Source organism: Xenopus laevis, chromosome 9_10S, assembly GCF_017654675.1.
Source record: "Xenopus laevis strain J_2021 chromosome 9_10S, Xenopus_laevis_v10.1, whole genome shotgun sequence".
In the NCBI taxonomy this organism is placed as follows: domain Eukaryota; kingdom Metazoa; phylum Chordata; class Amphibia; order Anura; family Pipidae; genus Xenopus; species Xenopus laevis.
In genome coordinates, this window is record NC_054388.1 from 107,300,976 (window position 1) to 107,320,722 (window position 19,747).

The following is a 19,747-nucleotide window of genomic DNA, read 5'->3' on the forward strand; positions in this document are numbered from 1 at the left end:
TTTAACATGTGATTTACACACATTCGTTTCCTCATAGGAATAATACCTGAAGATTTATTTCAGGCTGTAGCAGAGCCCACCAGGCTTATATTCATTCATCTCCTGGGGTGATTAATGTTGGATTCATGACTCCGGACAGTCATTAGGAGTGGGAGCACACTGTTATTTATATTTAGTAAAATTGTCTAATCTATTCAATTGTTGTTGCACCACAACTCCCAGAACCGACTGGAGAATCAGGGACTGTAATTGCACTCCAATAAACGAAGGCTACAGGTTCAGCAATACAGATATTACATGTTGCTGTTGTCATCTTGCTCTACAGTCTCACCTTGTGCTACAATCTACATCTTGCCCTACTGTTGCTCTTTAGTTCCACTGTTGAGATGTTCCTCTACTGATTCCATCATTCTGAACTTTTGCTATATTGCCCTATAGTCCCTATTGCCGTATTGTCTATCTTATCTTGTGCTGCTGCTGTAACATTGTCTGTCTCCATCTTGTCATACTGTCACCATTAGTCCAACTGTCTCCATCGTCTCCTATTGTAACCACCTTGGCCTACTGTCACAGTCTTGTCTCATTATCTCCATAATTACCTAGTGTCACCATCTTGCTTTTCTGTTGTCATCTTGTCAAGCTGTCATTTACTCTCAAACTTGCCCTACTGTTCCCATTGTGTCCAACTACAGTAACTCCATCTTCCACTAATGCTACCATCTTGCCCAACTGTCTCCATTTTCCCCTTTCCATTTTGCATTTCTGTCACCATCTTTACTATCCACCATGCCAAGGGTCCTAGGTAATTGCCACTTCTTGGATCACTTAAGTTCCAGCCGTTAATACAAGTCTCCCCCAAAGGATCCTGTTTGCCCAAGTTCTGCTGTGCTTGCCCTGCCTTCTGTCGAGAACACATTTTAGTAATAATTCCTCGCAAGGCCAACTTTAAGAGAACAAAACAAGGACTGTGGAGTAGGGAAAGAAACAAGGGAATTGCTGTTCTTCACCAATGCAGTCAGTTTCAATTAGTCTGTTAAATAAAAAAACTTTTGCTGTACATTGTTAATGTTTTGGAGGATTTAATAAAAAAAAAGTTTGTGGATATACCAGAATAACAATCATTGTGATTGTTGACATTTTACAAGGCAAGTAATATACTACACAAGCAAATATTATAATATATACGTTTACTTAAACCACATTGTGATGGTACATTATGGTACCTATATTATCCACATATACTCTGTTCCTTTTTTTATTATTGTTAAAACCTGTATAGAGACTGAAGACACAGAACATCAAATAGTCAACATCACCATGGTCTTATTGTATGTTTTTGATTATTAAAAAACATTTTGCTATCAATTACTTACAGTAAGCACCTAGAGAAGCAAGGAGCACACTGAGCATGTGCAGTGCCAGTGACTTCAGTAAGAGAAATTACTAGATGTAAAACTGGGCACACTTATTGGAGTCAAATGTCACCCTTTAAGCTCATGTTTTTAATATGCCTAAAATGCTTTGGGCCCCATAGACTGCTTAATTTTCATTATTTCAAAATTATCTGGTCACCATCATGTAATATAATGAATTATTGGCCCACTATAACATAGCAATGTTGAAACTTATCTGGTAACTGAATGAGCTTCACTGTTCAGCCTTCATCTTTTGTCAAAGTTTCTGCTTGTTTAACTTGGAAAAACAATAAAAATTATTTTAAACGAAACTTATATGGAGCCAAAATGTACAGCTTCCAAGTCTGAGTGTTAAGAACCTCTGGGTTAGTACAGTTAGTCATATTCATAAGGTACATTATTTACTGTTAATAGACATCATTAACTCTAATATTTTAATGTACCAATCAGGCCCTGCCTGTTTCGGTTGCATTTACTGACCAGAATTCCAGAGAAAGCGAGAAATAGCCTAAAGAGTAAGTTTTTTGGTAAAATGATGTCCCTTTAAATATGAAGTGCTATGATGGGAAGCAATGGCTGATACTGATGAGTCAATCCGGGTATAGCTGATGCAGAGGAGACTGATTGCTTAAATATAGTGCTTAGTAATGTAGTCTACCAGCTTTATTATTGGTGTCTTATGGTATAAAGTGGTACCAAATATACACAGAATACTCAACATCTGTGTTCTGAGCCATGGGACATTGAATATTCTGCCCGGGTACATTGCTACATACAGTCTTCCAAGCAGGTGCAGCTTACTTTTTGAACAGATCCATGCAGTGAAGGTTCGTCTCCCATTGTAAAGATTGTACCTCTTGGCAAACCTTTCCCAGTGGCTATGCCAGAGACCTCTCCCGGTGATAGAGCACGATTCCACATTGCAAAACCAGCCAAGTTTCCCACAAAAGCTTCTGCGCTATCGAAACCACCACCCAGGATATCTTGCTCTTGTCCAAGAATCAATGACCCTCCTGGAGGTATCTCATAGCCTTTCTGAAACCGGGAGCCAGTAGAAGCCAACCTTCGGTCAACATAAAACCAGTATTTACCTTGAATGGCTGACCAGATGAAGCAGGTGTGATGCCAATTGCCATCCAGAAATGGAACCACAGGCAACTCCCGGTACACAGGATCCCCTATGACAAAGTGGAGGGCGTCATAAGCTGCTCCATTTCTGCCATGTAGCACCAGCTTATTATCATTGTCTTCTGTTGCGTAGGAAAGTATGGTCCCCAGATAGCTGGCCCCAGTCCTCACCCAACTGCAGATGGACAGTTCATGGAGTCCATGTCTTAGACCTTTGCTGAAGGTGACAAAGTTTTCAGTGGAAGAATTGGGGAACACCAACATGGAGTCCACATTACATACTGAAAAAAGGTAAGAAAATACTTGATATTAATAGGCTACAATAACTCCAGGCACATTAAGAAAATGTTGACTCCCACCTCTACATAATTATATGACTCAAAATATGTTTTACAGTGAACATGCCTAGCGGCTAGAGTTATGCATCCAGATTGGGCAAATAATACCTTGATTTTACTCTTCAAGGATGTTGTGTATTTTTTGGCATGCTTCATGGGGGTCTGGGCTCTCACCTCTCCCGGTGTATGTTTCAATTAAAACATTATAGCATTTTCAGGATTACAAAATAAAATATGGCATTTTTAACCATGTTCATTTTTAGGGTTTAGTTCTCCTTTAAGAATTGTTTCTGAAAAATCTCTGTGCAGCATTTCCAGAGGATAGACATGTGGTACTCCTAGAGATCACTAGCAACAGAATCACCAAAATGTGACCCCCCAGAGCTGACAACTATTTAGCAAACATTGCAGAATACATTTTCATGGGCCTAAAAGATACATTAGATAGCAACACAAACCTGCTTAAGTCTTTAACTCAGAAGGAACCAATCACAAAATGACGCTGCCCGTAGACAAATGTGCTTATTGACTACTATAGAGGAAATCTCTGTTGTTCAGGACGCTATTAGCTAACTGTGCCATATGAGGCAGAAAAAGTTGCCTTATACACTTTAGTTGCTTATTCTGTTTGAATAGTTTCATCTAAATAAATCCCCATTAGTTTAGTTTAATTATTCCCCTCTTCTTAGTTCTGTTTCAGCTTATAAATATTCATGCATGGATGGATGGTGTTGTATAGCTAGCATTATGTTAGGTTGGTTTCCACCCAAAACTATCACCAGAATATGGCTGCCTCGGCACATTAAGATTTAAGACCCATTAAACTTACTTGTGCCAGGTTGCTTGGTTGTCCGCTCCCTGGTGTTCTGCACAGTGGGGCTCCGTGTGGTTCTCTGTTCCTTCGGCTCTATTGGGATCTCTGTTACTGATGATGGTGGCCTACTTTCTTGTACGTCTGCTCTGTCTCTCTCTGGTAAGCTTGTCACAACTTCATATTGTTTATCCTCTGGCAACCTCATGTTTTTGGTCACATAATCATGTTCTTCCTTCTCAGGCAAGCTTCGATTAGTTGACCCATAATCATGTTGTTCCATTTCTGGCAATGTCTCATGCTTTGTCACATAATCAAACCCTTTCTCTGTTGTCCTTACATTCTTTGTCACAATTCCATGTTGTTCTTCCTCTGGCAATCTTTCATTCTTTGTCACTATTCCATTTTGTTGCTCCTCTGGCAACCTCACATTCTTTGTCATTTCTCCCTGGGGTTCTTCTGCTGGGACGCTTATGTTCTTAGTTCCATGTTGTTCTGTCATAGATGCCATCATCATCTGGGCTGGGATGAGCAGTTGTTGCTCCTCATGAAGTTTCTTCATCTGGGTGTGCTTGGACTGAAGCTTTGCCATTAGATGCTGGGTAGTTAAAGGATTTGGATTAATCCCTGGAGGTCCTGGAAAATTCTTATCGGGAGTCTGGTTCAGATCCTGGTCTGCAGCTAGAGCATTTGGTGGCAAAATCTCATTTTGCATGATGACTTTAAGTTTATCCTCCAGTGCAGTTATTTTGCTTCCCTGTCTTTGAACTGAATCCTGAAATATGTCCAGGGTTTTTTGTAGTGATTTCTTGTCCATAACTAGCTGGATAATAAGCCTCTTCTGACTGCCAATTGCTGAGGTCAAGTTTGAGATCAACCCATCATTTGCTTTTTTATCTTTCAACTCCTGTTTATACCTCTGAGTCATTGACTCCTCCAGGGAGGAGATCTTTAGGTCAAGCTTCTTTGTTTTCCTTTGGAGCTTTTTCAGCCAGAATTTTACCCCATCGATTTCCCTCTGATTCACTTCATTCGTTGCATTTAGAGTTTCTGTGATGGACCTCTGCTGGTCAACTAAGTCCTGGAAACGGGCGTCTATATTGTATGACAGGTTGTAATTTTCTGCTATTCCCTGAAGACGTGTCAGTGTTATCTCTTGGAACCTACGAAACTGGAAGATAGAAAGGGAGAGGACTTAGAGCCTAAACTGGAATATCATGTAGAAAGAGCTCTAGAATTGAACAGCATATGGTACATTAACTGTACACTGGGTGGGGAAACCATAAAACAAGGGTGATTTTTGTGTTTGGGGTGGATAATTAAGAACATTTTCTTCTTTACAAAAGTATTTCAGAGCCATTTCCAAGTATAAAGCCCTAAAACACAGGATAAATGCAGTAACAATGTTATGTAAACTACATCCCAGAACACTTTGCAGGTAAAGTTATAACTTATACAAGAAGTTATTAGTGTTAGTAAGAGCAAGGGCAGAAACCAGAGCTGGTGGGGCCCAGGAGCTAAAAAAGCCTTAGGTGAAATGAAAAAACATAAATATGTGATTTTACATTGTATCCATCCAAAAATAGTTTTGTATACGGGAAAATGTGAAAAATGTGAACGCCACCTTCTTGCCCTGTGGTCTCCATAATATTTTATTGCTCTGCTATGCCCATCTTGTTTATTATCTCCATATTGCTATGCTATGCCCATCTTGCTCTGCTGTGTCCATCTTGTTGTACTGTCTCCCATCTTGCCCTCCTGTATTTATCTTTATATAGCATCTTGCACAGTCTCCTGCATGCCTTACTTTTGCCATCTTTCAAGAACTGTTACCATCTTGCACTGTTGTCTCCATCCTGCCTTACAGTCACCATCTTTCCCTACAGTCACCACCATGTCCTACTATTTCAATCTTGCTCTACTTCGGCCATTTTGTCCTGCTGTTATATCTTGCCTATTTTAACTGGGGAAGACACTGAATTGGCAGTGGAACAATGGGCTACCAAGTCATGACCATACCTAATGTACCATTTTGTCATACACCATACACCAAATACACACTACATGTTTTTAGCTATTTTTTCAGAATATATGAAAGCCTCTATTGTAACATTTGCCTCCCCTGTTGTGTTCTAATATCATTGGAAAGCAGGTGGAATGTATTAGTGGGCTGTCTGGATTTTCTGAGTAATGAGCAATTTAAATATATCTTGTTAAAACAGGTCAAGTTCTAGACATTTTTCTGGTACCCTAAAATGAAATGGCTGTTTGGTCCTGTTCCATCTAGTTACACCACTGCTGACCTTCCTGAGCTTGTGCCAGGTGGAGCTAAGCAAAAAAAAAAACAGAGCTAGTATTATAACATTCTTATTCCAGGCTGAGTTTAGCTTATGATGATACATGCACTTAGGAACAGGCATCAAGCCAGTCATCTTTTGTAGCCCAATAAATGTTTTTTTTTCTGAAAGCAGAGAAGACTTGGTGTTTGCATTACATCAACCAACCCAAGCATCAGTGATGAGGAGGAGGCAGCCTGAAGGCCACCTAGGATGTGATTTGGTCTAGATGCTTATTTGCTCCCTAAAGGTAATTTTGGCTTAGATATAGAGGGAAAATTGAATTGTGATTGGCTGAGATGATTCTCCTACAGGTAGATCAGTGAATGAATGCTATAAGGAGTAACACACCCAGCAAGAGGATCAGTAGATAGCACCCCCTCACCCTCTTGTCTGTCTGTGGCTGGACATTTGAAGATTGGGCAAAGTTGTGCCCACAGATGCACCTGCTTGGAGGTCGACAAGTTGTTGATACAACAACACTTTGATGCTGGGATTTGGTGAAAGTGTGGCATCACAACTAAGTGTAGCCTTTGCAGTCACTGACTGAGATCATTCAGCCCCTGTAGATGAATCAGTGCATGACTTTTGTGTAGAGTAACCACATTTTATGGATATGGGGTCTATATTTAGTGAAGTTATTGCATCAGGGTGTACTACCTTTATTCTGCCATGGTAGAACTAGATCCAAACCTGAAGCTATTGCAAATCTCACTGGGAAGTCCCTAGAAGAGTAATTTAATGCAGATCTGCAGTGATCTAGCTTGAGGTTTACTAGTAGACCATGTGCTACTACCTTGTGTATACACCCCACAGCATCCCATTATACACCAGCCATAAATACAGTCACAATGCAACCCACCTGTTCCTCTAGCCTGCGGAAACGCTCGAAAAATGGTTTTCTCTGCTCCAGAACCCGGGTCTGTTCTAGGAGGACACCCTGGAGAAAGAAAGCGCTCAGGACCACAATCCAGAACATGGTGTTTTAAGAGTAGTTGTTGGCTTGGAGAAAACAAGGACCAAGAGGTGTCAGGGGCGTCTGGAAGCCTTTTAGCTCAGCACATGGCACGGCTGCTGTGTAACCTCCAGCTTCTCACTGTGTATAATTCAGGGCTCTAGGATCTCAATTTTAAATCAGCTTCTTCAGTTTTTTTGCAGATCTTCCCTGTTTCATTATTTTCCAGGGTCTTCTAAAGATCTCTCCACCTTCAAAATAGCATCCTCCTAGTCAACAGAACCATCTCCTTTTCTTAATAGATACCTTTAATGGTTGTCCAGATCACGTACTACCTTAATAACTTACTGTACTCACTGTCTGTCCCCTCCCAATTATGAGAGCTGCCTCTTCTCTCCAGCTCCTCTGTCCATCTGATTCCTGAATCTCTCTCCACCCCCCCATGTAGTAGATGGTTTGGTCCACAAATAGATGAGTTCTGCAGACTCGTGGAGTATTCTTGATGAGCCAATTTTAGCTGCAAGGAAAATATCCTGCTTGGGAGACTCCAGTAAAAAATGATATTTGTGGGACGCTCTGTAATTCCAACTTTCTTATTTTAACTCTTCTATGTCCGGCTGGTGTTGATTACAGACCTGCAGATAATTCCCAGCTTTGCTGTAGCAACTTTCCTTTAGAGTAAATATTATACCATTTTTATTTAATGGGAAGACAACTGATATCAATAAAATGTATTCAAGTTGCTTTAAATAAAAACCTATGACCTTACAGCTAAATCTGCATACTGCATACATGATAACAAGTGTAAAGAATAAAAGGTGTTGTGTTCACTGGGGCTAGAAAAGTCAGTAGAGGTGTTGAGATCTATAAGTCATTACCTGTGGAATATGGAAGAATAAAAGGGGTTGTGTTCACTGAGGTTGGAAAAGTCAGTAGAGGTGTTGAGATCTAAGTCATTACTTGTGGAATATGGAAGAATAAAAGGGGCTGTGTTCACTGATGTTGGAAAAGTCAGTAGAGGTGTTGAGATTGTTAAATCATCACCTGTGGAATATGGAAGAATAAAAGGGGCTGTGTTCACTGAGGTTGGAAAAGTCAGTAGAGGTGTTGAGATCTATAAATCATTACTTGTGGAATATGGAAGAATAAAAGGGGCTGTGTTCACTGAGGCTGGAAAAGTCAGTAGAGGTGTTGAGATTGATAAGCTATTACCTGTGGAATATGGAAGAATAAAAGGTGTTGTGTTCATTGAGGTTGGAAAAATCAGTAGAGGTGTTGAGATCTATAAATCATTACTTGTGGAGTATGGAAGAATAAAAGGGGCTGTGTTTACTGAGGTTGGAAAAGTCAGTAGAAGCAGTAATGGAACTAGGTGGGGGCGGGCCCTGGCGTGGGCAGTGCAGCCGGACCCGCCCCCACCCTCGTCCATGAGATTTTTCAATGCGGCTGCAGCCGATTCCAGCCAGCTGCAGCCCGGCAATCTGCCAGGGGGGCCCTGCGGGCCCTGGCCCAGTTGCACCCCCTGCTCCCCCGGTAGTTACGCCCCTGAGTAGAGGTGTTGAGATTGGTAAATCATTACCTGTGGAATATGGAAGAATAAAAAGGGCTGTGTTCACGGAGACTGGAAAAGTCAGTAGAGGTGTTGAGATGGATAAGTCATTACTTGTGGAATATGGAAGAATAAAAGGTGTTGTGTTCACTGAGGTTGGAAAAATCAGTAGAGGTGTTGAGATCTATAAGTCATCACTTGTGGAATATGGAAGAATAAAAAGTGTTGTGTTCACGGAGGTTAGAAAAGTCAGTAGAGGTGTTGCGATCGATAAGTCATTACCTGTGGAATATGGAAGGGGCTATGAGTAAATTTTATGTCCAGGAAAAAGGAACAAGGATGTGGTTGAGGCGCTTGTGAAGTTTTGGTAGAGTAAAAAAGCAATTAGTTCTCTTAAAGAAGAGTAAAATATTAGTAATTTTCCTGTATGTATTTGCCCTAATACTGACTGAGGCAAAAACAGGTTCATGAGAGATTCAGGCAATCAGTGGGCCAGTCTGTTTTGTGACATAATACTTTTTACTGTTTATTGTGTGAATATAAAACTACCTATTTGTGTAAAACCCTGCTGTGAATAAAACACAAATTTGCACTTGGTTAAAGGGTTGGTTCACCTTAAAATTAACTTTTACTATGTTATAGAATGACCAATTCTAAGCAACTTTTCAATTAGTCTTCATTATAATCTTTTTTTTTAGTTTTTTAATTGTTTTCGTCTTCTGATTCTTTCCAGCTTTTTCATGGGGGTCAGTGACCCCATCTAAAAAAACAAATGCTCTGTAAGGCTACAAATGTATTGTTATTGCTACTTTGTATTTCTCATCTTTCTATTCAGGTCTCTCCCATTTATATTCCAGTCTCGTATTCAAATTGATGCATGGTTGCTAGGGTAATTTGGACCCTAGCAACCAGACTGCTGAAATTGCAAACTGGAGAGCTGCTGAATAAAAAGCTAAATAACTCAAAAAAACACAAATAATAAAAAATGAAAACCAATTGCAAATTGTCTCAGAATTTTACTCTCTACATCATACTATTTATTTACTGGGCTTTATCTCAGTGCCCTTAGGTAAATCGCTACGAATCTAGTTGAAAATTCCATCCTAATTTAGTCAGTGTGGGGGAAGGGGTGGTTGATAATAAAACCGCAAACACTTTCTCCTTCATCTGTTACTATAAATCAATTTATTTTGTTTTCTTTCAAAAACAAGAAAAAATAAATATAAAAATTTAATACACAGGAGAAAAAAACCCTTTCTGCAGAAAAGTGTTTCTGGTTGCAGTGAAGATGGACAAATCCAAGACTGGACTGGAAATTTGCCCCTCCTGGTAGTTCTACAGACCACAAATAACACTGACCTGGCTAATTAATTACCTATAGAAAACTCAGTGCTACAACAGTGACACCCAGTGGTCATTCCCTGGTACATTTAATTTCCAATGCTATTGGCAATGGCAAGTAGTCCCCAGAGGTAGAAAGCCAACACACAGGAACGTTTAGGGCGGTTCACCTTTAAGGTAACGTTTAGTATGTTAAATAATGGCTAATTCTAAGCAACTTTCCAATTGGCCTTTATTTTTTATAGTTTTTTGCCTTCTTGACTCTTTCCAGCTTTCAAATGACCCCTTCTTTTCACTGACCCCATCAAAAAAAACAAATGTTATGTAAGGCTACAAATGTATAGTTATTGCTGCTTTTTATCTTTCTATTCAGGCCTCTCCTATTCATATTCCAGTCTCTTATTCAAATCAATGCATGGTTGCTAGGCGAATTCGGACCCTAGCAACCAGATTGCTGAATTTGCAAACTGGAGAGCTGCTGAATAAAAAGCTAAATAACTCAAAAACCACAAATAATAAAAAAACAATAGCAAATTGACTTAGAATACCACTCTCTACATCATAACAGTTAATTTAAAGATGAACAACCCCTTTAAAGACACTGATAGGATATAGGGAACTTTAGCTTAAAGGATAAGTAAACTTTTAAAATAAGTGCATGTACAATTGACGAGGGGGTTATTCTAAGCATTTGAGAAAGGTTTCTAATTTCTTTCCTAAGCAGAAAATCAGAGCAGCCTCTTTCTTTCTCCTGACAACTTCCTTGACTACTTGGTGGTCAGACTGGTGGGAAACTGACCAGCAGGTGGTGCTGTTGGAACAAAATCCATTCATATTAACAGTACATGTATTCCTTAATATCTTGGAATAAAAACAAAATAAATCATCAACGTACATTACAAAAGTGTTTAGAATAGCCCCCTCATCAATTTTACATTCACTTATTTTGAAGGTTTAGTTATCCTTTAAAGGCCTGGCCTGGGATCTACATCCTGCAATGGAAGATGCACAGTTCTGCCTCTGGCTCCAGTATGGCTCGGGTCGATGACTTGTTGGCATCTCTCCAGGGCTCCAGTCACAAGTGCAAACTTATGTATTACTTTGAGGTTCTGGCTTCCAAGGATTTCAGGTGGGTTGAACATAACAGTTTTGTGGGTCTAATTGCTACCAACAGGAGGTGTGGCATACCCTCCCACATAGTTCACTTTAAAAAACACTGGGTTTAAAGAAGTAGTTTACCTTTAACTCAGCTTTTAGTGCAATATAGTCTGTGATATTCTGAGACAATTTGTGGTGTGAAAAGATAAGTAATAAAAACGAGCAATAACAATAAAATTGTAGCCTCAAAGAGCCATCGGTTTTTGTGACCACCATTTAACAGACTTAAGAGGAAGGCAAATAATTCAGAAATTATTTAAAAAAAAATTAAGTTGCTAAGAACAGGCCATTTTATAACATACTAACAATTATGCTGTGGACAAGCACCTGTCATATGCTACAAAAAGTTAATGTTTCCAGGGTATTCTATTGTAATAACAGAGGTCCCTGTCTCATTGATGCATTTACAGGTCATTTACTAGACCAATCATGAAGCTCTGAACCTCACTCCCCAAAAACAGCCCTGCTCCCTTGTATCAGTCTTCTTATGGTACCAGTAGGGTAGACAGTCGCCATGTTCAGCTCTTTCACTTCTCCCTGTTGCCAATCTCTAACCATACAGACTAGAAGCCTGTTTATATTGTCTGTGTTTTCTAACATTGTCTCCTATTTGTTTCCTTAGGGGTTCCATGTCCAGCCTGGAGTCCTGCAGTGGCTTCTCTCAGATAAGTGGAGTCACCAACTCCTCAAACAAGTCTCACAGCAGCTCCCTGATCTCCAGATAACAAACAGTTTGGGGGATTGACGCCCCTTGTTTCATGGATCATGGCCCATGGCTGGCCTTAATAGGAGACCACCTTTATAGAGCCTTTCAACCACCTCTTGTAGAGGTTGCCTTTATTCATTGCACCAACGGATGGGCCTGTTCATCCAACCTTAAAGGTCTGGCGCTTGGAGAATGGGATGAACCAACTGGTTACATGTCTGGGCTTCCACTACTTTTTCAGGTGGCTGTAGACGTCACAATGCACCTCACTGCACTGCCTTATTTATTGAGAGCTGGCGCGTACCTCTTAGATCTCAATGCCATGTTCATTTAAATCCGTTCTAGTTCTATATGCATGCTCTCAGCTCTCGGCAAGCCTCTGTAGGACTACAACTTCTCAAGCTTTGTTGGCTGGGAGATACAAGATTGATACAAGAATTGTCTTAATAACAGTGTCCACAAAATGGCTGCTGCCTGCTTGTTATAATTATGAATTCCCAGACTGAAGGAAACAGGATTCAAATAATTTATACACTGTAATTAAAGTTCATTTTGCTTGACTAATGTGATAAAATAGGATTTTGAATAATTTTATTGGGTGACGGGTCCCCTTTAAGAACAGGGAATGATTTAACATGGATACTATTTGCAATTTGTATATATTAATATTCGTTTTAAACAGAACAAGAAAGAAGAGCAAACAAAACTACAGCACCATACGGAATTTCTCAGCAAGTTCTATAAAGTAGCAAACAAATCATAAAGCTTTATTTCATATTGTGCAAATATACAAGATATAAATAAAAGACAATTTATGTAAATATTGTGCTGCTTTAAAGGGGAACACCACCTTAAAATGGTTTCTTTGTGCAATGCAGACTTACGGAGTAGGGCAGCTGTATGGCGCCTGATATCATGGTCTGACTCGGCTCCAGTAACAAAGAAGTAAGATCAGGAGACTCAGTGGAGGCTGCCGGTGACCAAGGGCTTGAGGAAGATTCCAAATGCACCAAGGGGAGTTGTTTCCTGGAATAAAGTTGTGGACGCAGCATTTGCTAAGCCTGTGATCACTTTAGCCGGTGAATCAGGGCATTCAGGCCTGGGATGCTTAAAGGGATACTGTCATGGGAAAAAATTTTTTTTTGAAAATGAATCAGTTAATAGTGCTGCTCCAGTAGAATTCTGCACTGAAATCCATTTCTCAAAAGAGCAAACAGATTTTTTTATAATCAATTTTGAAATCTGACATTGGACTAGACATTTTGTCAATTTCCCAGCTGCCCAAAGTCATGTGACTTGTGCTCTGATAAACTTCAATCACTCTTTACTGCTGTACTGCAAGTTGGAGTGATATCACCCCCTCCCTTTCCCCCCCAGCAGCCAAACAAAAGAACAATTGGAAGGTAACCAGATAACAGCTCCCTAACACAAGATAACAGCTGCCTGGTAGATCTAAGAACAACACTCAATAGTAAAACCCAGGTCCCACTGAGACACATTCAGTTACATTGAGAAGGAAAAACAGCAGCCTGCCAGAAAGCATTTCTCTCCTAAAGTGCAGGCACAAGTCACATGACCAGGGGCAGCTGGGAAATTGACAAAATGTCTAGCCCCATGTCAGATTTCAAAATTGAATATAAAAAAATCTGTTTGTTCTTTTGAGAAATGGATTTCAGTGCAGAATTCTGCTGGAGCAGCACTATTAACTGATTCATTTTGAAAAAAATGTTTTTTCCCATGACAGTATCGCTTTAATGTCATTATGTGGCTCCGAGATAAAAAAAAAAAGAAAAACTCCTTTTGGTGTCCATGAAGATTGCCATTGATTTTCCACTTTGTTGCCTAGGCGCTGCTCTTGCTTCAAGGGATGCCATTAATGAAAGTGTTTAAGTCCCATATTTAATCTCTGTTAACTGATTCTCCTCGCTGTCCCTCTGACAAACTGCAAGCGGGTAGATTAAAGGGGAACCAGGGAAAAGAAGGGATCAGTAGGGCACCGGCAATTAATTCTGAAATGCCCTAAATGGTCTTTAATAATTGGAACTGCTCCGTGCTGGAACCATTGACCGCTGCTCATTTCATAGGTGGACATTTGTTGTCAGAAAACGTGAAAAAAAAAAAATTAAAACGTGCTATTCACAAGAGATACTTGGGCCCTAAGAATTGACCCTCACAGAGCTCCATCAGCTTTGCTACTGGATTTTAAAAAAAATACAGCCCCCACGTGAGAATTTTTATTGATTCCTTTAATGCATTTCATCTGATACAAACCTGTGTGGAAATGGGAGTGGCTCCAGGGGAGAAAACTCTTAATTCTTTATTACAGGTATGGGACCTGTTATCCAGAATGCTCGGGACCTGGGGTTTTCCAGATAACCGGTCTTTCCAAAATTTGGATCTTCATATCTACTAGAAAACCATGTAAACATTAAATAAACCCAAAAGGCTGGTTTTGCTTCCAATAAGGATTAATTATATCTTAGTTGGGATCAAGTACAATGTACTGTTTTATTATTACAAAAACTTGGACTATTTGGATAAAATGGAGTCTATGGGAGATGGCCTTTAATTTGGAGCTTTCTGGAAAACGGGTTTCCGGATAATACCTGTATTTAGGGCAGGAGTGCCCATACTAATGCGAGGCCTACTTTTAGTCATGATTTCCCATTATGATCTACATCCACAAACGTTTTTTTTAGCATTTTTCTCCATGGAAAATATTACTTAAAAATTGATTGATACCTTTAATATTAATGATTTACGAGAAAATGAACATTAAACAAACAACTAATTCGTATTTAACCTTAACATAATATATATCCAAATGAAAAGAAAGAAATATGAGGGTTATTTTAGACAAGCTGTTTGTTGACAGTGTCTTGAGATCTACTGATCCCCAGCTCAAGGTCTACTGGTAGATCCCAATCTACCTTTTGGGCACCCCTGATTTAGGGTAATATGAAGATTAGATTGTATGCTATTATTGGAGTGGGTCGAAGAGTGTGCGCAGGCCCATTCTAATACTTAACCCTATTTATAGATGTAATGATGTTTCATTCTATCTTATATGTTTTTCTATGCAAATAAAGAATTTTTTATTAAAAAACACAGCCCGTGCTTGCATCCAGTGCCAGTATAGCATGCTTGATAAAACGCATGCTATGTGCAAGGTATACTCATGGATACAAGAGAGACAAGACAACGGGGCTCTCCTCCTTAAATGGGATTTAAAGTCTAAACTAGAACAAGGCTAGAAATGCAGTATTTTGTACTAAACATAAACTTACTGCACCACAAGTCTAATCAAACAAATGATTTATGCTTTCAAAGTTGGCCACAGGGGGTCACCATCTTGTAACTTTGTTATACATCTTTGCAAGACCAAGACTGTGCACATGCTCAGTGTGATCTGGGCTGCTTAGGGATCGTCATAAATGATCAAAACAGCACAAGTCAAATAATATCTGCCAGAAGCCGATACAACAAGACTGATTAATAATCAGAATATACAGACTGCACTGGGTCCTGTGTTGTCATGTGATCTAATATGGATTTTATAGTTTTTGTTTTGTTTACTACAAACTTTCTCCAACTCTGCAGAACCAGTGGCTGCAGCAAAATAATCCTCCAAATAGAATCCCAGTTTATCTGTTTAAATCTGGCTCCATGATCTTTGTCCCTGCAGCTGGAGTTGGAAACAGTAAAGGGGATGTAAAGGCAAAAATAAAATCCAATACAAATCTCTACACAGTCGCCGACTGCTCTACAGGGAAACAAACAAAGCTGCTTGAGTTCTGCATGGCTGGGAAGTAAGGCGGGGGCTCCCCCTGCTGTTCATAAGTATGATTGTTTCCCTGCAGAGCAGTTAGGGACCGTCTGACAATTCCTATCCACAACAGTAAATGAACAGGGAATTTCACTGCATACAGTCAGGTTTCTTATAAAAACGGTACACATTTTATAATTAAAGTATTATTGCAGATAGGTTTCTTTTTCATTAAAGAAAGTAAAAATTGGATTTTATTTTTTTGCACAAAGCATGCTTCTCTTGTTGCCGTGGATCTGCTTAATTTTCCCAGGTAGCAGGTAGTGAGGAACAGGCTTTGCCAGGATTAGGTGGAGAGCTGGGTCAAAGCAAAAAAAAAAAAAAGTACTTGCCTCGGGCACCAATACTCCTTGGCACAGCTCTGCCCATACAAACACAATGGTCTTACACTTAATGACATATATCTTTATTTAAGAAACAGGTGAAATTGGTGCATTTCAATATTTCCATACAGAGACATGTTACTGGGCTGTAATGATAAGTGCTACCAAATCCTGTAATTGTTGCATGGTTCTATCTCCTGCATCTGTCACTGACAACGGAGAACCTTCAACGTCATTTCCGACATAGAAAGTGGTGTCTCGTTGTTAGTATGAGAGGCCTCACCGTGATAGTGTAAGAAATGAAAACTGGGTAATCCAGAGGTGTTTCACATGCAGGAGTAAAGCTGCCGCAGAACTACATATCCCAGAATTCCCCTAAAGTTGACAAGGAGTTTGGACCTGTGTAATCAGGACCTGATCAAAAGATGAAGGCTGATCAACTTGGGAGTCCTTTGGTGGGGTTTTTTTTAAAGTGCAACTCCCAGCACCCCGGAGGGTTCTTAGGAGTGATGCTTGAAGTTGCAAAGATAGCCGGGGGTGCCATTTTGGAATGATCTGCTTATTTTAGGTGTATTTATTTGCTAAAATTTGTTACTGATTTACTGAAAACCAGGAGTGAAGATTCATCATAACTAGGCAAATACATAGTGAATAAAGTACCACCTATTGTTAAATATAAGTATATTATAAGTCACCGAAGGCCGAGTGCTTTTATACAGGTCATGGAACTCTTACTTCTAACATCCTCATATTTTCCAACAAGGGGTACTTTATTTATTATAATACACAAGTTTAGCCATTACTGGACTGAACCATGAGACAAGGTGACTTCCTTGTTGAAGACTGACCTGAGTATCAAAGATCTCTTGGTGGGCAAATCCGAAATGCCCATAATGTCTTACTTATTTTCACCATAGGGAAATGGTGAGGCATTTGAGGCCCAGCATTTGGCCAGGACATTTAGCCATAGTTCCAAGGATATCTAAGACATGTTCATCCCAATCTTTCTCTAATTAACATCCAATATGACCTTTTAGAAATATCTGGGATAGCAAATGTGCATTCTCCCAAAATCTTTCTTTATCTGGACTTCAGACTCCCCCTTGGTCAAGTCTCTGAACACCCCTAGGCACAACCACCATCATGGTGCCCAATAAAAGCAGGGCCCCAATTATAAGCCCCTGGTTTACCTGCCCCCCCCCCCTGGGTGGTAAAAAGTAAACTGGGTACCCAATGGAAAAGAATCCCCCCACATGCACAATGGGGAAGAGAAAATCTCTGGGATCTGCAGATTTATGTTTTTTTCTTGCAATCAGAAGAGTTTGGATTTGCATAATGAAACCCTCTTGCAACCATGAGGGTCTGTTTGGCAGCAAAGCTTTAAGTTCACTTTAGTATCATGATATTTTCATCTTAAACATGGAGCTTTAATTGTATCCAGGCTGACACAATGATATATAAAAAAATACACACAAATTTGTTTTAAAGTCCAGTGGACTAAATAACAGTCATGTTTTTGGGGGCCAGATCTCCTTATTTGTACCTCTGTTATGGCTAAGGAAGCGGTCACTCATTTAGCCCCTATTCATGTCTAGGATTCAAATCCATGTGAATGCTACCCCCATAATCAGGAGCCGATAAAGACTGGGTACCTCGCCATTGGCCCAGTCCATTCATACATATACTGTATATAGATATATGTAAACAGCAGGGCAACAGAGGGGTCAGCAGTGTTATTATTCTGTAGGCTTTTCCTCGGGTTCTTTGGTTGCACATAATATATCTTCTTCACTTCCACTGAGGTTCCGCACTAGGACTGGAGATGGTGGTGATGGTGAAGGCCAAATCATATTCTGGCTGGACGTCCTGTGAAATGAAACACACAGTTGAATGTAGTTGCACAATAAGGGGCCGGTTTTTTAACTAGTGCCTTTTTGTTGAATGGGGCACCAGAAAGGTGAGAAGGCACTGAGATACAGGAAGGAATGGGGCAGAGCGAAGGAAAGAAAGGGATGACCACAAAGTAGTAGTTCTCATTCAAGTTAACTTTTGTATGATATAGAATGGCTAATTCTTAGAAACATTTCAATTGGTCTTCATATTTTATTTTGCATAGTTTTTAAATGATTTGCTTGTGCTTGTTTCCAGCTTTCAAATAGGGGTCACTGACCCTGGCAGCCAAAAAAAAAAAAACTATTGCTCTTGAAGTTACAATCTTATTGTTACTTTTAATTATTTTCTGTTCAGGCCTCTCCTATAGGGATGTAGCGAACTGCCGATTTGGTGTTCGCGAACGCCGTTCGCGAACACCGGCAAAAAATGCGAACGTTCGCGAACAGTTCGCGAACTTCGAACACCCGCTAAAATCGTTCGATTCGAACGATCGAAGGATTTTAATCGTTCGATCGAACGATTTTCATTCGAATCGAACGATCGAAGCATTCGATCGAATGCTTTTCATTCGATCGAATGCTTACAATCGTTCGAACGAATGGAAATCGTTAGATTTTTAGCGGTCGAAGGAATTCGAATGGTCGAATGGTCGAACGATTTGTATTCGAATCGAACGCGAGCTCAAAATGCGAACGTCGCGCGACGTTCGCGAACATTCGGCGGACGCGAACGGTCGAAGTTCGCGCGAACAAGTTCGCCGGCGAACAGTTCGCTACATCCCTACTCTCCTATTCATCTTCCAGTCTCTTATACGAACCATTGTCTGGTTGCTAGGGCAATCTAGACCATATCAACCGGAGAGCTGCTGAAATACCAAACTGCAGAGCTGCTGAGAAAAAGCGAAATAATTCAAAAACAGCAAATAAAAAAATGAAGACCAATGGCAAGTTGTCTCAGAGTAGCACAAATATCTAGTCCCTGTAGGTCTCCACTGGCTGAGAAAACATTAGAGGGCTCATGTACTTCTGCAATTGCAATTGTGGTTCCTGCTCTCTCCCTGCAGCAAGTTGCACATAAATCCACTTTCATTAAATGCTCTCTTTGCACTTCTGTATAGTTGCACTAGGCACCACTCAGTCCTTCTTGCCTTCTGTTCAGTGCTGCTGCCCCTATTGACCCAGGGGATCCATGGAGCTACTATCACCTCCTGACCAGGTAGTAGCTCCAGGGTTCCCACAACACCCTGCATCAATCAGCAAAGTATCAGACTGGGGCACCAGGGTCCCACCCAAAAACCTTAGACCAGGGGCCCACTCTCATACTATTATCCTTCCTCTCCTCACTCAACCTCTAGTCTCCTAGTCTCTTTTCTGTACATACTATTATCTATTATTTCATGTATTTAGCCTCTTTGTTCTCATAGAAATGGAAATAGCCCTGAAATAGGCCAATTGTTTAGCAGCATGAGGGGCCACTGACACCTGGGCCAGTGGTATAACTTGAGTGCGCCGGACGCCCCTGCAAAAAAAATCTTCAGCTCCCCATCCTCCCGCCCACTTCCTATTTTGCCCCGCCCAACCCATGTCCCTCCTCTGTCCTGCCTGACTCCACCCACATCCCACCCGACTCCTCCCACTCCCGCCCAACTTGCTTCCCCCTTCCTCACCGGGAAGAGAGAGTGGCTGGGGAGGAGGTTTTTTTTCTAGGGATGCACCGAATCCACTATTTTGGATTCGGCCAAACCCACGAATCCGTCGTGAAAGATTCAGCCTAATAACGAACTGAATCCGAATTCTAATGTTTTGTGACAAAAAGTCACTAAATGTTTCCTCCCCGCCCCTAATTTGCATATGCTAATTAGGATTCGGTTTGCAGGGCAGAAGGATTTGTCCGAATCCCGAACCGAATCCTGCATCCCTAGATGTAGCCAATGTTTACTTGCTTTTTCTACAGTCAGATAATATTAAT

General features: G+C 40.5%; 2 protein-coding genes across 8 annotated transcripts in view; both read right to left on the reverse strand.

Annotated features, from left to right (window-relative positions):
* Positions 1-1,077: 1,077 nt before the first annotated feature.
* Positions 1,078-7,408, reverse strand: ptx4.S (pentraxin 4 S homeolog). The gene is made up of 3 exons (XM_018239337.2): positions 6,891-7,408; positions 3,711-4,863; positions 1,078-2,824 (listed from the first exon to the last, which is right to left on the reverse strand). The coding sequence occupies exons 1-3, from the start codon at positions 7,005-7,007 to the stop codon at positions 2,184-2,186; spliced, it is 1,911 nt and encodes a 636-aa protein (XP_018094826.1). The 5' UTR covers positions 7,008-7,408; the 3' UTR covers positions 1,078-2,183.
* Positions 7,409-15,953: 8,545 nt separating this feature from the next.
* Positions 15,954-19,747, reverse strand: part of LOC108703248 (syntaxin-binding protein 4) — a 62,572-nt gene continuing 58,778 nt past the window's right edge. For all 7 annotated transcript variants that reach the window (XM_041578772.1, XM_041578775.1, XM_041578776.1 and 4 more), the window contains one exon: positions 15,954-17,752. In XM_041578772.1, coding sequence (XP_041434706.1) covers positions 17,623-17,752 — 130 coding nt within the window. In that variant the 3' untranslated portion in view covers positions 15,954-17,622. The remainder of the gene's footprint in view (positions 17,753-19,747) is intronic.